At 36.7% G+C, this 22,788-nt stretch overlaps 1 protein-coding gene across 2 annotated transcripts in view; it reads right to left on the bottom strand.

The window, feature by feature from the left end:
- LOC140238144 (uncharacterized) overlaps nucleotides 1–22,788 on the bottom strand; it is an 83,225-nt gene that overhangs the window by 23,175 nt on the left and 37,262 nt on the right. Inside the window, exons 18-19 of one of the 2 annotated variants that reach the window (XM_072318082.1) lie at nucleotides 21,359–21,481; nucleotides 18,438–19,718 (exon numbers count right to left, since the gene is read on the bottom strand). In XM_072318082.1, coding sequence (XP_072174183.1) covers nucleotides 19,714–19,718; nucleotides 21,359–21,481 — 128 coding nt within the window. In that variant the 3' untranslated portion in view covers nucleotides 18,438–19,713. Of the gene's footprint in view, nucleotides 1–18,437; nucleotides 19,719–21,358; nucleotides 21,482–22,788 lie in introns of those variants that run through there. The other variant, XM_072318083.1, reaches the window with a different exon arrangement.

Below are 22,788 nucleotides of genomic sequence, written 5' to 3'. Positions count from 1 at the left end.
ATGGCGACGTTCATGCCGGTTAGGCCGTTGGGCTGGTAGCCGCCGGTGATGTTCCAACCAACTCCCACATTCTGGAAGAGAACGGTCGGGCCTTGCTGGGCCGAGGCTGTTTATATCAAATTTGATTTTTTTTTTTATTATTAGAGGAATAAATGAAAAAGGATAAAAGACGGTAATGAGAACAATAGAATATTAACTCTTGACGCTGTCGAGGGAAGAAATCGAGAGGTTAGACAATTTATATGGATCCCCATTTCCCAGGTATCACCAACAGACATTGAAACCACAGCATCACTCGAGCCGCTCTTTTGATTCAAATACACATGAACAGAACCATACAACACATAACATCAAGTTTTCTCTCACACATGGGCACAAAACCCCATACACACAAACACAAACACACACACACACACACACACACACACACACACACACTCGTATATACATGCACACGCTGAATTCTCATAGTCATAACACAAACGGTCATACCACAACGGTAGGACAAGCAGACAAGTCGGGAAGGAACACAAGGGAGAACCACAAACTTTTGACATAGTTTTTGTTGTGGGTATTACATAGATAGGTAGGGTTTGCGTTGGCAAACAAGTGACACAGACACCTGACAAAGACATGTACTTGAACGCAGACAAACAGACAGACAGACGAACAAGAAGACAGACAATGCAACATGATGGTGATAATTCTGACATGGTTATGACAAAAAAAAAGTGATTTATGTCGTGTGCAGGAAGCGTAAGGGAGGGTGAACGGAAATATCAATAACATTTCAACTCACCTGCATTGCCTCCGTGCTGAAACCTTTAGACAAAAGCTTGGAAGAAAGAATTCAAATCCTCAAAAGACAAAACCATGTAAAATGTTCTTTTCAAGGCCATAATGAGATGTGCATTGCCTTCGAAGGTGGGCACGCGCACGTTTGTCTATATTTAATCCTGAAGATTATGAATCAAAGATAGTGACTATCAAGAAATTCTGGGAAATCACTCCTATAATAATTTTACTACTTAAAGCTTTTCCCTCCATATCGTCGAATTTCTTGAAAATTTTGAATTTCGTCGTCATCACTTAGATTATTGTTTTATCGAAATGAAATACTGTATCTCATGACTTAAAAAAAAAAAAAAAAATCGGAGTACGCATGTTTTATCCATCTTCCAAACAGCAAGCGAAAGATTTTTTTTCCAGCCCCAACAAACACGTGCAAAACAGTATCACCTTCCTCGGGTTACTGTCAATTTAAAAACCCCTAAAATTTCTTCTTCTAAACAAAGTATTCCTTTGTCCTGCCTCAGATGACCTTTCTTCGCATTTTCCTCCCTTCTCGAATTTGTTACCTTTGACCCCTGTAAATTTATCTCCAGATACATGTTATGCCCTTAACTCTTTTCAACAATGCATCGATTGATAATTCCGAAAAGTCACTAGAAGATTACAGGCTTTTATGAGGACATAATTTGCATTGTGTGTTTTCCTTCATAATTATTTTAAGAACTAGTTCTTACTTATTCCCTGCATTGAGTTCGTCGATTCGCATTTGGATTTTGTAATGACGTGTATGTGACTAAGACATTTAACGTCAATTGCCCGATATTCTTGAGAGAAATCGTAGTCAAAGACGTTGCAGCCAAAGGCAGCGATCGTGGAGGTCCATCTTGAATCTCTCATGGACGCTAGTATGGGCATACAGGGGGAGTTCCGCGACAATGGTTTGGTAGCCTCGTCCAAGATCTACGAGTGGGTGGGTGACAAGAGAAGATGGAAAAACATTAACTGAACATACCTCCTACTGCTGACGTGTGGCATTTACAAAGGGATTAAACATGATTTATATGTGCGTCAAGAGACATGTTTGATGGGCTATTTAGCTTATTCTGTGAGGAATCCACTCCGTAATTATCCAGCCGTTCTGTAAATGCTATAGGCTTTCTGCAACATGTCCTATTTACGTATATAGTCCCTACTTGTTACTTCTTCTTTGTTTCAGAATGCGAAGTGACATCAATTATGGTATGACTGCGTTCGAAACAGACGTTGATACATCACGTGTTTTCATGTCAGAGGACTTTATCATTTCCCTGAACAGCATGCATAAATACCGCAACAAGATCAAAAGGCGTTGATATGGACCGCCTTTGTTAAAACATTCCTTTGAAATAGTAATTATTTTTCTTATATGCCTAAGAGGGAAAATAATAAACATTATTAAGAAAAACATACGTAACAAAAAAAAAAAAATCAACATCCCGGCCATAATGTATAAGCTGTTGCATCATGTTAAATTCCACAACCAAAGTTAACTTTATCAATTACAAAGAGGTACTTGATAAGTAACCCTTTGCACACTAAAGGTCACTTGCGAATACAGCAAGATAATTTTTTTTTTAATTTCCATCTTTAAAAAAAAAAACCACGAAATAAATGTATCAATAACATGAACACTTGTGTTGCGCCAGTATCCATGATGACTTGATGCTTATGTCGCAGAGAAAGGAAGATAGAAGATGTGAAGAGAATGATGAGAACAAGAATGAAGGAAACAAAAGGTATAATAGTGCTTCTCCAAATAACCGAGTTTTAAGTAAAATCTAAGGAATGACGAATCATACGAATGTCTTGAAGAAATTTCACAAGATAACGAGATTATTTGGCTCAGAATTAGCACTATGGAAGTATCAATCATTCCTGAATTATTATTTACTATTCATTTTATAATGAAATTGTGGTACCTTGTTTTATTCAACTCTTTTGACCACATCGACCTTTTCAGACTCTGTACAATGCTTTCTATCAAGTGAACGAAAAATTGAAAATGACTGGCGCACAATTTATTCCGATAATAGACACTTGAGGCATGCAATAAATACTTTTTGGTTCACCCCGCGTTAATCAACTAATGAATGCGGGTTTGAGAAAAAAAAAACTAGTTTTCGTATAGGTTTCGCTAAAATTTTTCACAGGAAGAATGTGTACTAGATGACGCGTAATTGCCCGTTTCTGAAAGAAGTCGATAACAGTATTTCGTATACATACGGTAATCAATTCCTTATGCTACATTTAATTGTTCTGTAAATATATAAAGTGGTCCTTAAAAAAATCGTAATTCAAAAAGGGGTAAAAAAACAAGTTTTTATTTTAATCTTTTAAATTGATCATACTATAATTTGTTTACCTGCCCTTTTCATGATATAAACTGATGAGATCATCGCTATTATACAATAGCATGCCTACATTAATTTACATGAAAAAGAAAACAAAAACACAATAGGTAGCTTAAAGGCATAGTTTACCATTTGCAGATGAAACAAAAACCCAGCATTAGTGCTTTAAAATAGTTCTAAAATGTGAGTTAGGGATAGAAACAACCACTGTAAAAATTTGAAATAGTAGTAAAATCGATGTTAATATTGTTAACTATACATAATGTGAACAATAGTTATAATAAAAATATTTCCAGACTAAACCGTCTACATAACGGTTTATTGAGAAATCTACAGATATCTCCTTATATCTTAGGCTTTATCACAAAAATTTTATATGAGAGGATGTTTTGTGGTATAAGAGACCTACACATATGCATCAAATGCCATACCTTGAAAAAAAACATTATCATGAAGTGTAAGTTATCACCCTTTGCTCAGCTGCATGACTTCAGACTTAAAGATAAAGATACAGAACGTAAACAGATTTTACAAATTGATAATAATGATAACGATAATAATAATGATTATTATTATTATCATCGTAATTATAATGACGAAAATAATAGTAATTGCCGGATTTTCTTATAATTCTATAAGTATATGTAGATTCAGTAAGTCTATAAAAAGTAGGTCGCTTATGTGCAGTCCCATAGTATTGTCGTCAACAGTTTGTTATATCTTATTCTTGGGTGTTTGGTTTTTTGTGTGTGTGTGCCTAATGACTACTAGTTTTCCAAATAATAAATCTGCGAGATAAGCAAAATATCTGCTTCCCCACACGCCACCCTGTCAGAGCCGGCGTTTGTTTGTTTCTTCTTTTCTTGGTTTTCATAATTTAATAATGATCTCCATAGCAAATCCCTGGCTTACAGAATTGAAGACAAATAGAAAGGTCAGACCAGGGAGATAGGATCCCTGCTCTGACCACGTGACCTAATTTTACTAGTACAAGGCCCTTTGGCACAGTGATACCTAACTTCGTATTGACAGAGCTTACAAAAAAAGTTAAAAAGAAAAAAAAAAGAACAACTCTGGGAGCGATGGCGTGAAGTCTGCTAGAAGAATCAGGCTAAACGGGGACATGAACTGCATGTAGGTGTTGTAATTTCTGACAAAGGATTCGAACCGACGATTGGAATCGTGATGAAGGTATTGTAATGAGTCACTAAAATAATTAGAACAAAAAAGTTAACGTACACTTGAAAAAAAAAAAAACCAAAGAGAGGAGAAAGCATAATCAATGATTGATGGATGTAGTTTCCACATAAAATCATACGCTATATGGGGTTCAAATTACGTTATTTCGCAGATGACAAGGAACTTTGCTTTCATTTCTGCATAAACGTATCATCAATATTATGTATTTTGCCCTAAGTGTGACAATTCTGCTCCAAATTATAGTGCATTTCCTAAACATATAGGACCTATATGTTCCTGATGACTTCAATAACGGAGTAAAATCAAATGAATTGAATGAAATGAATACGAAATTTCAATTTAACTGAATTCAATCGAAAGGGTTGAGGTTACACCAAAAATATGGAATGCGAAAGTCTCACTAGTGTTCATCGAAGCTACATTAGATGAAACAATATCCCTGCACATTAGCTGAGGCGACAGTCATGAACTCACAGCTCTCCTTTTCATTTTTGCATAAACATATCATCAAAATTATGTATTTTGTCTTAAGTGTGACAACGAGAAGTTTTTCCCACAAAATGACAGGTCATCATTGCTTAGTTATTTGTTTTCGACGTTAAACAAAATAGAATTGGGGAAAATTAAATTGTGCTTATAAAGGGACACTTGTAAGGCCATAACATTACCGCTTGAACATTACTAATCTTTGTATGTAGTTTTCTGATGATATTACGGACAATCTTATAGATTGTGAATGCAAAAACAGACAAACACCATTTTCTTTTTTTCTCATGAAAAGAAGGTCATCATCAAATGCAAAAAAAAAGAAGATCTTTTCAATGATACTGCACTCGTTCCTTAACAAGAAATGCTTTTGAAGATGTCATTAAAATTATAGCTTATATTTCAATTCTTTTCCTTGTTTTTTAAGCAGGTTTAATGTCAACTCTCACAAATTGATAAAAACTGATATATCGGATTTTATTTTGTGAAACTTTAACTTCCAAACTTCCTTCCAAGATCGACGAAATTTTCAGCAATTATTCATGTCTGATTTCACCATAAATATTTACAACAGCAATCTTGAACCTGGACTGAAATTTCACTTTAATTACAAGTCTATTTCATTCAAATTTATGAATTCTTCCGTCAGGATGTTTTCATTGCAACTGATTTTGTCAATCAGTTGCAAAGTCTATTTCAGTCTACACCTACAACTTTTTTCCACTTAAGGGTATTATACTTTCTTACAAATTTCGAACTGACCTTACGAGAGAATGTGGACCCAGAACGGATGTGCCAGAAAAGCAAGTTTCCTCCCTCGAGAAAACTCGACGAAGAATATTGGTAGTTCATGTTGCAATTCACCTGAAAAAAAAGTAACACAAGGACACGCGGTTGCCATAGATACGGATACAAACATACTGGAGGAAGAAGGGTGGAATACCGTGAAATATCATTTTAAAAACAAATTTGTATGTTTTTTCAGCATTTTTTTCGAACGAGTTGACTGTATCTGCTCTTTTGATATTGGCGGGAAGACGTTTTGCTGTTGGTATCAGTGGAAAGCTCGTTTTACACAGGATAAACAATTTAGTGATGATTGGAGTCGATCTATAAGAGAAACCTTCCATGGACTTGGAACGAGGATTTCTATTGAGAGGTGGTGACAACAAATTCTGGATGAAATTCTGGACACATATTGAGCTCCAACCTTGTAAGCAGGAGAAAGTTATACAAACAGCATCTCGAATTTCACCGCGCCTAATGTATTGGCAGCCAGTGTAAATTTTCGCAAGATTACTTATTTTGCAGCTGAATATTGGAGTTTTTGAAGATTACCAATTTGTGTATCCCAAGAAGTCCACCCTAAAAAAAAAAAATAAAAAAAAAATAATATATATATATATATATATCACAATGGTCACCGCGTGACATTTATGTTTGGAAGTACAAGTCACAAGCACGTTTATACACGTTTCGATTTTCATAGGTATTCACAGTATAGTTAGACGTGCATCAAGTAAAACTTTTACTTTAACGATTATATGTCCTTTATCTATTCATGAGTCCTATATTATACTTCCACATGCAATCTGGAGCAGAATAAGGGGATTAAATCAACATTAGTTTTTTGCTTTTCAAAATCGATATCAATCTCAAACGTTGTCACCTCAATCACTGTCGATTGTTTGTGTGTCTTACCTTTTGGAGATAGTGGCCAACGGGCTCCCACCACGGATCTTGTGGAACCGCGTCTGTCTCACCGGCGAGGTGAGCCTGGTCTCACCCAAGAGCTGGTGCTCGGATGATCCCATCCTCTCCTAGATGTCAGTTTCGTACTGCACGGCTCCGAAAGGAACCTATTTTCCAGAGGCCCCGGTCGAAGATGCTATCCCCCTCCTCCGAAGTTTGAAAGGAGATACGGAGGAGGAGGAGCTGTGCCGGTGAAAGAGATCTTGGTATTCAACGTACGCACGTTCACAAACCAACTGAAGCGCACCAGAATAATGACCACGTATCTGCTTGTATAGGTGTTGGCTCCGCCGGGTACTAACATATGCGTTATGACGTGGCGAACGGAAGTACGTGTACGGTGATGTGGTGCGCTGTTTCCTCATGAATAATGTTTATGTATTCATTCAAGATTACCATTGCTCCGTGATCTAGCTTTGTCTTGAGGATAGAATGCGACTGGAGTTAAGAGCGTCCTTAATTGAAGATGCATGAAACTGCAGTCAATCATGGAATAGGCGATAAGTGCCTTTTCATGGACGCAAATTTATGAACCTATACAATTGTATTATGCAAAACAGAAAGGTTGATGAATAATGAAGCAGATACCTTAACATCTTTCGTCATGTGATCTGTCTATGGAAAAGTGCTTACCTGTTCATTCTCGTCAGTCCGCGAACGATTGTTTGTTTGGTTCATCTCCCCCCCCCCCCTTTTCCGGTAGCAAGGACACTGCAAGAGGTGGATCTTCATACGTATGATGACATCACTACATGTTTCACAATGATTGGCAGCATCCTTTATGTGGGTGTATTCGAATTGCGTTAGTGGCTCCACTCTCTAAGCTATTGGAATCTCTCACAGACTGGGTGTATGGTAACAGAAACGATTGATTCACATCAAATTTTGCTGGATCCCAGGGGAGGAAGGTTGTATGCAAAATTGCTTCTGCAAAGAATAAATGATAGAGAGATGGATAATTTATGCACTAACAATACCGGAGGAACCTTACTCACACAAACACGCTCTCACGTCACTCACATACATACAGACATACACACACACCTACCAAAAAAAAAAAAAAGACTAGCATTGGGTAAAAATACACATTCAGCAAACTTAACCGTGGTTCAATCGAATTTCAGCTGACGCCGTTATGGCTGACCTTTCTCCGTGGCCTTCTGACACACGGGGGAAAAAGAGATCTGATATATTTTTAAGTATCTGCGCCTCTTTCTGGGGGCATCTTTATTTGTCATATTGCATTACAACGTCACTACGTTACTCTTTTTGACAGTTTTAGGACGCTATACGGCAATGGACCGAATTCTATAAAACCGCAGTCTTTAGAATCAGTAATATATCTAAGATGAATTATTTCTAGTCATTTCCCATTCTTATTTTTATTTTCATATCCACATTTCATTTTTAGGAATGGAACAAAATAGCGTAAATAATGCGAAAAAAAAGAGAGACCCAACATGACACACCAAAAGCAAACAAATTGTTGCAACTAAAAGGGAAGTTCACTCAATAGCATTATGATTATGTGGATTGATGGAAAGCAGCATTGTAATAAGTAGAGAACATGAGCGAATAAAGTTTGAGGAAATTATGTAGGACTATCAGTACAAAAGTTATGAAGGATTAAAATCTCAGTTCCGCCCTCGTTAGGATGAGAAGACTGCAACAGTTCGTGACATCACTGCAAGACAACTATACAAACGAAATAAAAAGATTTTTTTTTTAAAGAACACTTCCTCTCATCTTGTTACAGTTACTGACGCAAGGGTAATATCATTCCCCGTGCTTTTTGATACGATACAGATAAGTCAATGCTCTTTATGCTAGAAAATGAAAATATGGAGAATTCCCCTCTTATTTTCTTTATGACATATGATGTGCCGTTATTCTGCAGTGACGTGAAAAACTGTAGTAGTCTTCTTATCCAGTAATGGCGGCACTGGAACTTTAAATATCTATAACTTTCGAACGGAGTTCAATATTGCTCAAACCTGACTGACGTGTTTGACTAATATTAGTGCATTAAGTCATTAACCCTTTTAATACTTTAAACACCTTTTTCTCTTTCTGATAAAGTATAATGTGATGATGGTTTTCCACTCTCCCTCTTCATTTTCGCTTTTTCTCTCGTTCTTTCTCCCAAACACACAAACACACTCCGCACACACACATGCCCCCCCCCCCCCAACACACACATACACAATTTCTGAGTCCAGCAAGGTTAGAATAGTACACGTGTACAATAATTATATTTCGGACTCTATACCTAATTGTTATAACTATATACTGCTTATATCTTAGTCTGTATAAAGCAAGAAATATTCGCGGCATCAAATTTTCGCTAATTGCCGATGCATCCAATGCATCATAATGTAGAAAAGAACTTTCGCGTGTATGCATTCTAATTTTGAGAATCTTGGCTCCCTCGAAATTCGAGAAATTAAAATGCAAGCACAAATTTCTGTTTCTGCAGCTCGTTATAATTTCATCCCCTCTCTGCTATATTCCTGTATGCATGGTTTTCTTTTCATCTTTTTTCATGGAATTGTCTGTTTTCAAACACTCTTTGCATTTTCCCTTTTATTTAATTTCGCGGTGTCCTTCTTTCCCATTTCCTTGTCTCTCTATTCTATCATCTCTCTGAGAAACTTTCCCACGTTTCTTTTCATTTTCTTCTGTTTTTCTTCAATCATAGGCATCGGTAAAAAAAAAAAAAAGAAGAAAGAGAATGTTAAAGTTAAGGAATTGATTGAAATCAAAGTTTAAATTAAGATTAAATCAAAGAAAGCGAAAGTGACGTCATATTCGACGATGGTGGGGGGGGGGAGGACTATAAAAGAGAAAACATCTGTCCATGTTTGGCACTCGTGAAAGAGCAAACTACCTTGAAAAGAATTAGGCCATCTGTATTGTGGCCAACTACAAAGCAGAGGTATCCTGGTACTTCCTTGCGCGGGTAGCCCTCCTTTCCATTTTCTTGCCTGCTGCGTGGGTTCGGTTGATTTTTTGATCAACGATTTGTTACCAATAATCAGACAGTTCAGAGTGAGCTCATTTGCACATGGGTTCAAATGGCCTTTTTCTTTTCTCAGTTGGTTCGGCTCTACACTCGTTTTCAAAGCGACAAAAAGCATGAGCTTGCCCGACGTAAACTTGTATACAAGTTATGGAATTCATCAGCCATGTTCAAACAAAGGATGAACTTGTGCACACCATGTGACCAGAATGATCCATCAATAAGCACTTGGGAAATCTTTCAGATAGAAAACAAAATGTTTATGGGAATGATAATACCTCATCAATGTGGAGAACCCCAGGGAAGCCTCCTTGGTCCATTATTGTTCTTCATATATTATCAACAATATACAACATTCTTCACGAAAGCTTTCTTTTATTTTGCACGGTGATGATTCGAATATTTTTTATAATATTTTGATCTCATTCAGACCTCCAGACCTTCATTTTTATTTGTTTATTTGTTTTGATTTTGTTTTGTTTATTTGTTTTGATAATTATTTACACATGTACTTGATCAAGTGAAATCCACCAAATTTTTAGGTTTGATAATAGATGATAAGTTATTATGAAAGAACATATTTATGATATCTAGAAATTCTGGAGTTATAAATAAATCAAAAAGGTTTTTATCCTCGTCCTGTTCTTCTTAAACTTTATTCTACTTTAATTCTTCCTCATTAGTTTACATTATGAACTTTTGGCCTAGGGTAACTCAGATAAATTTCTGACTGAAAAAGTTTATTCATTACAAAAGAAGGTCCTCCGTTTTATTTGTAACACTAACTTTTATTCACAGGCCAATCCTTTGTTTTATGAACATTGGATTCTTAGAATTTATCATTCATATGATTTTCAATTAGGACAGTTTATGTATAAATTCAATTATAATTAAGTTCCGATAATATTATCTAAAACGTTAATCAAAAACAGTGTGGTTCATAATTACCCAACAGGACAGTCTGACTAGATTTATCTTTGAATAGAATATTATCTGCTATTGATCTTCTTTTTTTTTTACATTCACAGCGCCTAAACTCTGGGATTTATTGAGCACAAGTTTAAAAGAAATATCTTCGTTGAGTAATCTTAAGAGGCAATTTAGGAATAAATTATTACAAAAGATATTCTGTTTGAAATTATCAATCTTCCTGCTTGATATCCACTCCTCTCTCCATCTCTTCTCTCCCCTCCTCATCTCAGTTTGTCTTATCTAGTCCCTCAATTTCATTATCCTCTCCTGTTATCTCCCCCCCCCCTCTCTCTCTCTCTCTCTCTCTCTTAATGCGTAGCTTCATTTTCAGTTATTGTTGCGGTTCTTTGTGCTATTCCGGTATATATAAATTCTGTTTATTGTGATATGTGTCTCATGATAGTACCATTAAATGATTTTCTTTTCGGGAACCGAAGTAATACACGCTATATTCTTTTGGTTTAGTCTTCCCCTCTTTGGTCTTTATGACTCCAAGTGATATTTTAGTACATGTATTGTTTCGATTATTTTTGTACAAAAATGGACAAAATATTATTGTCATGATTGGATAGTAATAGCATAATCATTGTAATTCAGTTATGTTTACGTATCAGCAATCTGTTTTTTTTTTTTCTTCTTCTTCTTCTTCTTCTGATGTCAGATAGCTGTGCTGGAAAGCTCCACCAGGGATTACTTGAATAATCAATATACATTACAGATGCTTACCCCAGTAAATCTAAAAACAAACACGACCTTTTTTCTACTCTTGACCAAAGACAATGAAAGAGGTACCCCGAACTGGCTTATTCACGATCGGAAACAGCAAAAAAAGTTTTGAATTCTGCGTTCCCTTTTCTTTCTCCTTCCTCGTTTGTTCTTCTGGTTCTTTTTCCTTTTCCTCATTTTCTTTCGGTTTTTTTTTTCATTCTCTTTATGTTGTTCTTTCTTCTTCATCTTTTCTTATATTTTTACTCTTCTCCTCCGAAGTCGTTGCAACAGTCTTTTAATATCTTCCTCTCAAGTTCTCTTGCGAATCCATTGATATACCTGTCTGTTTGTCTCCCTGTCCATATCCCAATAATAATGATAGTAATAACAATAAAGATGATGATAATAATAATAATGATAATGATAAAAACAATAATAGTACTACTATTACTACTACTACTACTGATGATAATAAAAACATAATAATAATAATAATAATAATAATAATAATAATAATAATAATAATAATATAAATAACAATGATAAGCTGTATTTCTATAGCACACGTACTATTGATACATATTCTCTATAGGCCTATTGCGCTGCAACAGAGACTCCTGTCTGCTTGGCTTCTCACTTAAATTATTATTACCCAAAATAATTACAAATTTAAGACAACATACATCTTTTCAAGGATAAGCACATTGTATAACAATAACAATGAAGCCTTTAATGAGTATCTGATTTTATACTCAGATAACGTACTGTTTTCTGATCATCAGCTTGTCATACTGTGTTCGTCTCCAGCTGAGGTTAGCGGCGCAAATTTGTAAGGTTTTAAGGTCAAAGTCGGCGATCTTTCACTTCATTCGCTAGAAATCAGCGCTCCGCCCACACCTGGTCAAATCGCACTGTGTTCGTAGGTCAAGGTAGAACATGACGCGTGAATAGGAGGAAAGCACCCCAAGCGATACAATCCTATTCCCCTGTGCCCCATTTCCTTCCTCTCTCTCTCTCTCTCTCTCTATCTCTCCCATAAAATCGCTTTCCATCTCTCTATTTTCCGCTCTTTTTCTCTCCCTTTCTATATCTCTCTCTACGCAGGTGTACATGACAATTTGATGACATCGCCCTTCACAAAATTTAGCTTAACAAATCTGTGAGGAGAAAAACCACTATTCCATATGGGAAAGTATTAGGTGATTGTGAATTCTGGCTCCCCGGAGTGCATGGTGATTTGCTCTCATTCCGTTGATTCGCAGTAAAGGAATTGAAAACAAATATCTAGAATTGAAGACGCACAGAAAACAACAAGATGGCGGGAGAAATAGAAAATCTTCATAATCCTCAAATGTATATGATTTCACGAGATATTATGAATTTGGATTTACCAATCAAAAGTTAGAAATATAAGGAGGACGTTTTGTTAATGTTTCTCTCCTCTTTACTTTTCGTCCTCCTCTTCATTTACTAAGTATCCTCTTCTTCTTATCCTCCCGTTGTTTAATTACTACTAAGAGCACTATAGTATATAACTTACCACTAAAACTATTATTTCAGCTCATCCTTCTCCTCCTCCTTCCTCTTTCCCTTCTTTTCCGTCCCTCCTTTTCACCTCCTTCGCCCCAGACCTTCCCCGCTTTTTTTCACAGTTTTTCTTATTTCTTGTGCATCTCCTAATGGTCTCTCTTATTCTTTTTTATTTTTGTAGGTCATCTGTCTCAGCCCATTTCGTGTCACGTCTTTTATTCATTCTCCTCGGCTTCACTCGACACGAACTGACAGATTGCGACATAATGTCAGGAATAGTCTGTGGTCTGGGACTCACACGGGTAACTAATTCCCCATAAAGAGAAGTGTGTAGAATTCAAAAAATTATGTAAAATAGCTAGGGGAAATAAGGTGTTTCTGATATCTTCGGTAACCTGAAAAAGTGAGGTTTGCCCTTTCATCCATCAAATTTCAAGGGGGGTTCTTCAACTCAAACTCTGTCTAATTGTCCGCAAAGCCAGACTACGAGTTCTTTTTACTAAAAAAAAAAAAAATAAAAAATAAAAAATCACATATATTCCGTACATGTACCTAATCAAATATAGTCCATTTAAATTCTATGAGAAAAGCTTTCATCTTTCAACCAAAATGTAGTTTGTAGTGGAATTGTTACTCAATATCTGCAGCTATTCAGTTTTTGCCAAACTGCCTGTTCTGATTTCTAATTAAGTTTTTCTTAATTTATTTTAGTTTCTTGTTACGATGTTGTGATGCGGTCAGGGATATTTCATTATATTTGCAGGTGTGAGCCCTGTAAAAGATTTGCGTAGTGCAGAAAATGACGTCATCATTGCAGTGATCCAACACCAGCTGTTATTTCTCACCAAGCATGTTCAATGTATTGAGAACTTCACCTCCTTTAAATGTGTAGACATGACTCCAGTTCTGTATGCGCCCGCATACATTTGCAGATTTATTGCATTAATGAAGTTTCCCATTGCACTTGAAACACCAAGGTTTCATATGCTTGCTAAATTGCATATGTCTCTATGTTCTTATTTTTGATAGATTATTATATGACACTAAATAAAAAATCGATATTTAACTCTGACATAAATGACAAGTTAACAAGAGATTCAACCAGAATGCCTGAACCTAATGCAAGTAAAAAAGAGTCATATGTATGTATATATATAACCATAAGCAAATAATAATAATAATAATAATAATAATAATAATAATAATAATAAAAATAATCATCATCAGTTCAGATATTTCAAGAGCATATATTTGTGAATTGAGGAAAAGTTTCTTTTGTCGACCGATACCACATTGTTAGATCTCAAATAGAATTTATTCGACTTTAAAAGTCTCTCATGTTTTATGAAACAGTGATGTTAACAGCAGTAGTAGGCCTACTATCAAAAGAGGAATTTTGTACCGATAAAAAGCTACACTGAATACAGAACGAAATTGTGTAAGCACAACAGTGAAAATTTGATCAAAGTCAGATAAAATTTAGGAAAGTTATGAAATTGTGAAGCCCGCAAATGTTTGAATAGCAGTTCTCGAATATCTTATATAATGGGTGAGCTCGTGATGTCATCTCCTCGCAAATGTCAATTGGTCCAAGATATACGCATATATATATATATATATATATATATATATATATATATATATATATACATATATATATATATACATTTTCTGCAATAAAAGTGCAGAACATACTGTTATTTCTTGCTGAATATGTTCAAAATAGTGATCAGTCTGATATATTAGGATTTGAGAATGTTTGAACTTCCCAAAATTTCAAGATAGATCTTGTTTGCCAATTATATAGCAAGTTGTGAGGAGTGCATCATCAATTCATCATTTGCATACTACCAGTTTGCAATGTTTTGTGAAAATCAGCAAAAGTTCATAATTTCATAATTCCCTAGTTTTTACGCGACTTAGATCAAATTTGCAATGTTTACGGTGCATAGAATTTTACTCTTTATTATCAGGCAAACTTTTGGCTGATCCGGAATTCCTGCTTGAGGCCCATCGTTGTGCATGTGTTTGCTAGTGTGAATTTGCGTTTGTATTATGTTCACTTTTTTTAGTGTATATATTATAGGTTTCCCCGTTGATTTTCGTTTTTAAAATTCAATTTCAAAAATTTTTCATGCAAATTGGTCCCGAGAAACCCATAGAATGCAAATCCTAACTTCAATTTAATCAATTTCCATTGTAATTCGTTTTTCGCCAACCATTTTCAAAGACATTGCATTCAAAATCGTCGATTGTCAGTGAAATTTGTCCACGCAGAGTGTGCAATTTTTGTTTTGCTTTGTTCTGATACCGTCATTGTCAAGACTCCTGAAGAAGGCGTAGGACGCCAGAAATTTGAGTCGAATAAACTCATGCTTTATTGGCCAAAATGAATTACCAGTTTGTTCCTTCATTTTTATATATTATATATAATATCATGCTATTTCAGAATGCGTATTTATACATATATATATATATATATATATATATATATATATATATATAGTGTGTTTATATACTATGTTGAGATTTCACGTATTTGCTCTACGAACAATGAAGAAACAAACTGGTAATGTATTTTTGGCCAATTAAGCATGAATAAACAAAAATGCATTACCAGCTTGTTTCTTCATTATATGTATATACGTATACATATTATATTATTATTATTATTATATATATATATATATATATATATATATATATATATATATATCATGGTATTTCAGAATGCGTATAAGAGTCTAGATTGTAAATTGCTATGTAGAGCATTTTCACTGTACATTATTATATGCGATTTACAATGGGGTTTTTCATGGAACAATTTAGTTTTTTTTTTAATATTTTTAAAGGCGTAAAGGAATTGCTGGTTGCGGAGAGTTTGGGGTAGACTAGTTGATTCTACAGTTTGGAAGCAGCAGATGAAAATGCTCTAGGTTTATGCCCTTGTCCATGACATTTTAAAAGAGTAGGCCTACAACATTTCAGGGATAATAATGTCACAATGAAGGCGTCTCAATATTTATGCAGGTACATGTTTCTCCTTTTTGAGCTCATCCAACATCAATTTAAAACTTGGATCCCTGGAGAGCGTTGGATAATGTGAGTCCAAATCATACTTCTCAGTCTATTGCAGCATAGCCTCAATCGTCCTACCGCCGCAGAAAGATTGCAAACAAGAGGGTGATTCTTTGCCATTCCTTCCGAGTCACCTGTTGCGGGGTTGTCTTTTCTGCTTGTGTCGTCACCTGCACGACGAGCGCTCTCCTACAAAGAGTCGTTGTGAGGTCTCAGCATGCGATAAACAAGACTCATTTTAACCACTTAAAGTGCAATGACCGAATGACTGCCCATGGTGTGGTAGCCCCGAGTAGGAATTAGGCCAGTGGTGCCTAACCTGGTTTCAGAAATTTTATCCTAAACATGTTAAACAACATGCTGAGCAGATGGTGTCTAATCTTCTATCCGTTCTCCGTTTCTTTTTCACAAACACTGATTACTCGGGGCTTACAGCCAAACAAGCTTTCTTTCATGTACTTCCTATCATACTTCTCTTCGTTTAACCCCATTTCCATTTCCATTTCCATTTCGACCAGTTAATTGCTGTGTTATTACCATGTATATTGTTTGTTTATGCACATTGTTGGCAAGGTAAAAGAACTTGTAATATTATTTCTGATGTAATACTCATAAATGAGAAGTATAATAAAAAAAAAAATGGGGTGTGCTGAATTTGTGCCGACCAGAATACATAATACATGTACTCTTCACGTTTTCCTCGGGTGTATATTCCGTCAGGGTCATAATGTAGAACTCATTGGGAAGTGGACCCTTCTGAATTTAATGTTTGCATTTGTTAAACCAACAACAGAGAGAACAAAGTCCCCTTTTTCGTAATACCTAAAGGCTCGGTCATACTACCCCAAAGTCGCGTAAACGCATGAATCACGCAAGAAATTTGGTTGTACTTGCTTGTCCGTCGAGAATTTTCGCTGATTTACGCGATGAAAATAACCGATTAATTGCACAAGAACTACGGAAAGAACACGTAAAAATCACTAACAAACCACGCACTTTCAGCGCAATGGCACGCAAGGGCCCCAAATAGGGCGAATTCGTGGTTGTGCGCGACCTTTGAGGTCCACGGAAAACCACGCATAATTTGCGTATTATCACTAATGAACTGCGTATGAATCGCGCATGATTCGCGCATGAACGCGATAGCGGCAACATTTTCGCGAACGATCACTGATATTGCACGCATTGTTCGCGTAAGAACTACGCAAACTACGCAAAAATTACGTAAAACAGCGCAATACTACGTAAACTTTTAGGCGAAGCCGAGTTTTGAGCTGCTCAAAACCTGGAATCACTTAACGCGCCGACCGGAGCAAATCGGCAGACAACTACGAAGTTTCAACGTCAGACAAACTCATGAAATTCGCAAATCACGCATGTATCGCGTAAGGCTCGAATTTCTTACGCGATTCATGCTTTTGCGCGACTTTTGGGCAGTGTGACCGGGCCTTTATGTAGCTGGCAATGAAGGCAGAAAACAGTGAGAAAGCTAATCTAAGCTAATGAGAAAGCTAGTGAGAGAGGAAACCAATGACTTTCACTTCACCGACAAAAGAAAACGATTTTCATCAGCATTTGTGCTAAGAATTTGAAAACTGGCTAAGTCGTTAAGAAAAAAAAAATCTACCCGGATAGACACAAATATCGATCCCCGTAAACTGGACTGAGGCGAGGTTGGCTGTTTATAATCATGTACTCTCTTCGTCACATCTTATCCAACTAAATTTATGAAAGGTTCACACAGCTCGTCGTTCCATTCATGAGTTCTCACTCCTATTTTTATCTCCCCAAGATTCTTTTAGCCATTGTCTCTGTTCCGCTCTCTCCTATTCACCATGAACAGTCCATGCTTCCTCTCACCTATCATTTCTCTTAACATCGGTAATACAATGTACTCCTTTTCCCCTTATTTTCACGAGAACATCACTCCGATGTATTTCAGATTACAGTCCATGCTCTTTCTCACCTACTATTTCTCTTAACATCGGTAATACTCCTTCCCCCTTACTTTCTCGGGAAAGTCATTCTATCTGATGTAATTCAGATCTGTAAATGCATCATGTACACATGCATTGTGTTAGTCTGATGAGGGTCATCCGTAATCTGACAGTACATTTTATGGCTAAAAGGCCAGTATATTGTAGTGAACAAAGTTTTGGCGTACAGACCGATCCAACCTGGCTGAAAATCCGCCATTACTGCGGTGTACCATGCGCGCAACGGACACATGCGAATGCATAATACATGTACAGCGTACAGACCGATCCAACCTGGCTGAAAATCCGCCATTACTGCGGTGTACCATGCGCGCAACGGACACATGCGAATGCATAATACATGTACAGCGACCGGCTCGCGCCCGCCGCAATATAATTCATGCAGTCACCATACAAAGCGTGCGCTTGGGACATCGCAGTCGTGCGGATTTTCTACCAGGATGGATAGGTCGACTATATTACAGACGAGAAAGGGGATAATAAATCAAGAGATGAACGCCACGCAGTGCCATGGAATAGTTTATTGTGCATAATCATTTCTACATAATATAGGTCAGTCAAAACCATACAAAAAAGGCATTCCATATGAAGGAGAAGAGACGTGTGAGAATTAACATTGGAATTGTTGGCAATCCCTTTGCGTGATTAATCTACATAGGTATACTCACACTTTATGAAAGTGGTTTTTTTTTTTCACTCTCCGTCTTCTTGCAGTGAATAAATTGTCCATAAAACTTCGAGATTCAAGCAAAGCAAGACAACATCAGAAAAATAATACTGATCAACCTGGGACTACGCCTTATTTTTCTATTTTACAAAAGATTCTTCAGACTGCAGAAAGTTTCAAAATGTAATGTAATCATACATACATACATACACGTATAATACAAAGGTACAACCACACATTAGCAAGTGGCTTTTTATCATCCTTGAAGTTATTCTTTTTTTTCGAGAAACGGGTAAAGCAAGACATTATCAGAAGAAGTAGAATAATCTAGGATTATGCATTTTTTCTAGTTAGTCTTGGTCTAGTTAGGAAGATTCGCAGAGACGGATTTCAAATGTTACGTAATAACACTAAAAATGACAAAGTAATATGGCACACACACACATACAGACACATACGGATGTGATGACTTTGTCGGACTACGTAATAACAGGAGACGTTTATTTTGTATATAGCAAAGAGAAATAACAGAAAGGACCTTGCTACAGAAATTTAATGCCTTAAAACCACGCAAACTTCTTATGTACAAACGTTTCAGCAAACGAACAAACAAAAACGATCCCCCAACGAAGAGATAGTCGAGTTACTTGTGTGATCATGATGGTCACATGAACACGATGCCGAACAACCGAAAAATTTTCATCGTATCATTATCAGTTATACGCTATGACAGAGTCTTTTTGTTTGTAATGCCCTAAATAAAATCATTGGTCTTTTTCTTTAACAAGAGAAAAACAGCTTGTCGGCTGGTAAAAGTAAAATGAAGAGTAGTAAAGTTGCCGATTGAAACGTTACATACTTCTGCCAGTTGTTACGTAATTTCGTGACATCATGATACAAATGGAAGAATCATAGAAAGTTCGAAGAAAGCTAGCACACAAAAATGCGTGTGAATTTCACTCTCGGTGATGGCGTATGAATGGATGAGCAAGATGAATCCAACTGTCACGTGAGTGTGTACGCAGTCATCGTAATAATTGGCTCGAGGTTGCGTAGTGTTGGTGTCCTTAGGTTTCTCTCAGCCAACCATGAGGGCGTTTGCGTTGTGGAATTTCAACACGGTTAATCTGGATGAAAGGATGAGGGCAATGAAATCAGCTGCATGTGACAACTGTAGCGCATATAATACTTGTGTAATCACAATAAGGCTGGTTGATGGGTAAAACCAGCAACAGTTGAAATGCAGTTCAATCTCGTTACAACACAGCAGTTGATCGCATATACTTGAATTATTTGACTTCACAGTCATCCGACCAAATACATCATTACGAATCTGAAGAGAAGCGTTTGTTGGAAGTTATGGGTGTCATGACTCTAAAGTACAGTAAACCTCGCATGAGTCGAAGCTCTCGGGACTGACAAAAATGCGTGAAATTCGACTCTCGCGAGAGTCGATTTTTTTCGACTCACATGTACATGTATTATAGTACATTTGCATGTGTGTGTGTGTGTGTGTGTGTGCGTGTGTGTGTTTGCATTCAAATTTGTCTGTTCTTGAAGATAATGTTCGTATTTTGTTCTAAATTGAACATGGAATTTGTATTAATACTAGTAGTTAAACGTAGTTCTGAGAATGTCTGCGCTAATGTGGCAATACCAATGTGCATGTGCTATGTCTATGGTGCAACATAGGTAGCCATCTCTGTCAACCTACCCTGAGACAAACACTCTCCCAGGCCCACGGGCACGCACAAACAAGCTCCGCCCACTTGGCCTGTCACTAAAATATCAAAGCAGCGATTGGTTGACCAAGGAGTTCTGGCTTGACATAGTATGGATGTGCTGTGTATATGGATAAAGTGTATGGATCGATGTGCTGTGTGTATACGTGTATGCGTGTGTATGTATTCGACATGCGTGCAGAGCGGTACGGTGAGTGTGCATGCTTACCTGCAGCAGGCCAGGGACGGGGTTCTGCGACATGCCGATTTTTTTTTTCTCCTCTAAATGTAATGAGAATGCCAGACAAATCTTCTTCGGCTCAAGTGATGTAAACTGCGTGTATTTTGTACAAAAGGGACTGAATGTTTTACTTCGACACAGCCGAAATTCGACTCTCGTACTTCGGCTTATCCAAATATTTCTTAGAGAAAATACATAGGGAAAAATCGGGACTTTTTATTTTGCTTCGAGTTAAGTGATTTTCGACTCACTCGACGTCGACTTATCCGAGGTTTACTGTAGGTCCTTTTAGGGCCTTGATTTCAGGTCAAAACTGAAGGGATGATCAGCAAACTCGGAAATTATCAAATGTGTTGAAGGCAACGTAGTCAAACAAATTTCAGCAGAAATTTGAAAGGAAGGTACATTTATCAAGATTATATTTTTGAATATAATGATAACTGTCAAACAAGAAGTATTGGCGGACAGAAATATATAAAGTAATGCAATAAATGTTTTGGGTTTTGTTTTTTATTACTCGTGCTTTTTCTCTCTTTTCGCTAAAATTATTCGACCCTAAATTTTCAATACCAATATAACATGCATTGTTTTCGTATCTATTTTGTGACGGGATTTCGCAAATAAGATACCTATTGCATACCACTATAGCAGGCTTCGATTTGGGTGGATTAAAAGGAGTTCAAAATTAGGAAATTATTGTCCGCCAACACTGTACGACTTTCGTGATATTTGGAGTCACGTACGTTGCAAGAACGTGGATATGAGAGGAGGAATTGGACGAGAACTAAATTCATTATTCACTCACTTTGACAATTTTGTCTCGAGCATGACACTATCTTGCCGCTCGAAGGTTGGACCATCTCATAGGATTGCGTTTGGCCTTTGCCGAACTCCATGCAGAAGTAAGCCTTGCGACCACATCCGATATCTGCCAAAAGAAGCGAATTACAAACAATAAGCTGTTCCCTTCCTGAATTAACATAAATAATAATAATGATAATGAGCACTTATGTTAAGAATTTCAATGCGCTATACAGACTATATCTGCGTATTTAATGGAAACCATGAAAAAGTTGCTTTTCATCGTGAATGCGAGTAAAGTAGAATGATTACTATGTCCCAATGACCACAGGATAGAGTGGTTGTCATACATCAGTTCTGATAATTCTTTTAGATTTATATGCAGTCATGAATTCATAACCAATTTCATTAGGGCAATACATGTATTCTCATTTTGAATTTATGCGCCTTTTTTGGGCCGGTATTCTCGTGAAAACTTAAGTGTAACTCTTTCTCAGGTCTTGAGAAATGGTCAAGACAGCGTATTTTCAACGAAACAGAGTGACATGATAATTTTAGATGCATTAAGTCGATAAGAAACACCTGACACTAAAAAGTAGGCGATTGAAAAGATATCTCTAAAAATCTCGACCGATATCTACCGACGCATTGGCTGGTCACAAATCGTACTCTAGGTTTCATAGCTGGTAGGGCCCAAACATATTACCATCAGAGAACACCATGTTTCTTGATTGAGAAACAGCATAGTGCCGTCAAGAAGAATGCTTACCACTGCCACGGACATTTTGATCGAATATTCATCAACGCAGTCTGATGGGTTTTGACATAAATTCTGATTACCCGATATACAAAGTCCGTCAGAAAGGAAAGAGTTGTACAGCTTGCTTTCAAATCGTGATTGTGCAAGCTGTTAACACACTGTACGGACATTTAACCTAAAAGCAAAAACTGTCCATAGATTTAACATTTTGGCGAGAAAAAAAAAAGGTGGGAAAAAGGGAAAAAGAGCGAAAGTGAGAGAAGGTGAAAAGGTTAGCAAATATGGCTGTCCATGTTACATTGATCCTTTCGTTGAAGGAAGTGCCTTCAGATAATTAATTTAACCCTTTGGATGCTTTGAGTGTGGATTGGCAAAGAAAACCCCGTAGCATTGTACACACTGTCCAAAGTTCCTGGCACAGAAAGGGTTAATTACCGGGTATCGAGTGATCATACACCTAGAGGATTCGGAAAATATCCTTACAGATATCGAAATAAAAAAATGGAAGACTGTCAGACAGCATGCTTTAAGTATAGAATAAGACATAAAGATTTTTATGGACTAATGGTTAGTCGTTTTTCGTCCCTTTTGCGAGAAATGTTGAGAGCTCACAAGTAAATAGATCCGAGTTTAAAGTCCCTGGCACACAAAGGGTTAATTATCGGGTATCGAGT

This window comes from Diadema setosum, chromosome 14, assembly GCF_964275005.1.
Source record: "Diadema setosum chromosome 14, eeDiaSeto1, whole genome shotgun sequence".
Taxonomy (NCBI): Eukaryota; Metazoa; Echinodermata; class Echinoidea; order Diadematoida; family Diadematidae; genus Diadema; species Diadema setosum.
Note: the sequence above shows the minus strand (reverse complement) of the source record. Positions and strands in the feature narration are given on the sequence as shown.